General features: G+C 43.6%; 1 protein-coding gene across 1 annotated transcript in view; it reads left to right on the top strand.

Annotated features, from left to right (window-relative positions):
• Positions 1-2,588, top strand: part of Mtf1 (metal regulatory transcription factor 1) — a 58,001-nt gene that overhangs the window by 43,441 nt on the left and 11,972 nt on the right. Inside the window, exon 8 of the mRNA XM_008850218.3 lies at positions 708-810. Coding sequence (XP_008848440.2) covers positions 708-810 — 103 coding nt within the window. The remainder of the gene's footprint in view (positions 1-707; positions 811-2,588) is intronic.

The raw sequence follows: 2,588 nt of genomic DNA, 5'->3' as shown, positions 1-2,588 counted from the left end.
TTGTCTTTTTGAGACAGGGTCTCCCTGTAGCCCCAGCTGTCCTGGAACTCACTGTAGACCAGGCTGGCCTTGAACTCACAGAGATCCGCTTGCCTCTGTCTCCCAAGTGCTGGGACTACAGGCGTGCGCCACCACACCCGGCTATAAGTCTTTTTTAAGGGCCATATAGTAAACATTTCAGGCTTTGTGGATCCTGTGGTGTCTGTCACAACTACTCATCTCTGCCGATTCACCATGAAAACAGTATAAATAGCTCATGTGAGTGTGCATGTGTTCCAAAGGAACCTTTTACAGAGATTGCTGGTCAACCTGGAGGTCAGAATTGCTGGTTCTTCAGTGCCTCAACTTTAGGGAAGTACATGTCACTTTGAAACAGGAGAAGATAAATGCTGGCATTGTGGTGGAATGCTCTTGTGATCCCAGCACTCAGAACCCGAGGCAAGGAGGATTGCAAGTTCAGGACCAGCCTGAGCAATTTGAGACCCTGTCTCAAAATAAAAAGTAAAAAAGAGGGCTGGGGTTATAGCTCAGTGGTGAGCACTTGCTATCATGTGCAAGGCCCTGCACTCAGTCCCCAGTACGTATAAAAGAAGGTAGAAGCAAGGGTCCTGTCAGAGGCTGTTCTAGAGCTGCTGCTCTGCATATGCCCACAGGGGAAGCATTTTCTCAGGATGGCAAGCCTAACCTCCTGCATCTCTTTTTGTCAGACACAGGACCAGGACCTCAGCACAATTTCACCAGCAATCATCTTTGAATCAATGTTCCAGAATTCAGACGATACTGCAATTCAGGAAGATCCGCTGCAGACAGGTGTGTTCTGCAGACCAAACAGTGTGGGTCTGGTAGTTCAATTCCATCCTTTTTTCCAACTGCCCTTCGTCCCTGAGGAAGAAGGTCTCCTTTCTAGAGTCTCTCATTGGTTTTAGAAATTGGGAGGAGCTGTGAGCTTTTCCTTCTGGAGTTCTCTGTTGATGAGTGGGTGGGATCCACAGAAGAGGGTTCAGATGTGCAGGTCACACTGTGCTCAGAACACACAGAAAAGGTTTTTGGGTTTTTGGCGGGGGGCAAGGTTGTTGGTTTTTTTTTTTTTTTTTTTTTTTTTTTTTTTTTTGTCTTTTTGAGGCAGGGTCTCCCTATAGCTCCAGCTGGAGCTTACTTTGTAGACCAGGCTGGCCTTGAACTCACAAAGTGCTGGGATAAAGATGTATGACACAACGTCCAGCAGGGTGCTTTTTTTAAAATGCTTATATTCACCTTTTTTTTTTTTTTTTTTTTTTAAATGAGGCTTTTTGCTACTCTGACATTTCCCCCCACTTAAGAAGTAACCCTGAAATCTTTTTAGGGATTAGATAAGAGCTCCCAAATACTTTTGACATTTTTTACCTTTGGGACAGTGTATGTTGCTAAGAGGCCCAATGACATTTTGACTTTTACCCAAGAAGCCCGCTACTTTTTACCCTAACTGCCTAGCCAATTCCTACCTCCTATTTTTATCACACCATCCTCTGAAGAGGTTACCCAAATTGCCGATGGGGAATTGGGACGCAGATCGCACTGGCTTCTTCCATACTGAACAGGGACTCAGGGTGAGGCATTTGGGGTACCCCTTCAGTGGGTCTATCTAAAAGACTCCCAAATTGCATAACTCTTACCTATAGGGAGAAAAGAAAGTCCTTAACTGGTGCCTAGGAGATGTGAAGGAGTAAAGGCAAGAGTAGTTAGCATTACAAGTTCTAGACAAGGAGCCAAAAAAAAGCAGAACAGGGCAAATTTCAAATGTTCATATCAGAGTCCATTGGAATTTTTTAACAAGAGCTTCCAAAAGCATCCCTCTATTGGGTTCCTCATTTTTCTTTTGTCTGCCAAGGCTGGACTCAGGTTTTGTTTTCAGGCACTTTTATAGCTGTTGGAGTGGCTAGAATCAGTGTCAGTTCCCTCTCGAAGGCTTCTAGATAGAGGGATAAAACAAATTTAGCCATCATTTTAGAACAATAGCTGGTTGTTTCCCTTATCTACAGGTGGACACTACAGTATTGCAGACCAAGATTTGAAGTCTTACATCTGAATAGTACTTTCTGATTAGAAGCAAAAATCATCAATAAGGAATAATTGTCTAAATAACATTTTATATGGACTTAAGTCTAATATCTGTGAAGTGTAATCCCTTGAAGTCTTAAAGAAATATACTGATGAGCTGGATGTGGTGGTGCATGCCTTTAGTCCCCGCACTTGGGAGGCAGAGGCAGGCGGATCTCTGTAAGTTCAAGGCCAACCTGGTCTATCTACATGGTGAGTTCCAGGTCAGCTAGGACTACTTGGAGACCCTATCTCAAAAAGACCAAAAATTAAATAAGTAAATAAATTTTATTTTAAAAAGAAATATGCCGATCACTTTAATCATTGGTTATACTTTCCTTTTGGGTGTTTTAAGACCATACAGTTGGCCCAAATAAACCAATTTAAGGTCATTTGAGGATCTGTTCCTCGGGTCACATGGGCTTGGGAGGAGCCCCTGGGGACACTGGTTCAAGTCCATCTGGTGGGGTCTCCATGACCTCCCTGAACAAGGAGAGGTACTAAAAGTTACC

The sequence above is a fragment of the Nannospalax galili genome, unplaced genomic scaffold, assembly GCF_000622305.1.
Source record: "Nannospalax galili isolate Female #2095 unplaced genomic scaffold, S.galili_v1.0 scaffold944, whole genome shotgun sequence".
In the NCBI taxonomy this organism is placed as follows: Eukaryota; Metazoa; Chordata; class Mammalia; order Rodentia; family Spalacidae; genus Nannospalax; species Nannospalax galili.
Note: the sequence above shows the minus strand (reverse complement) of the source record. Positions and strands in the feature narration are given on the sequence as shown.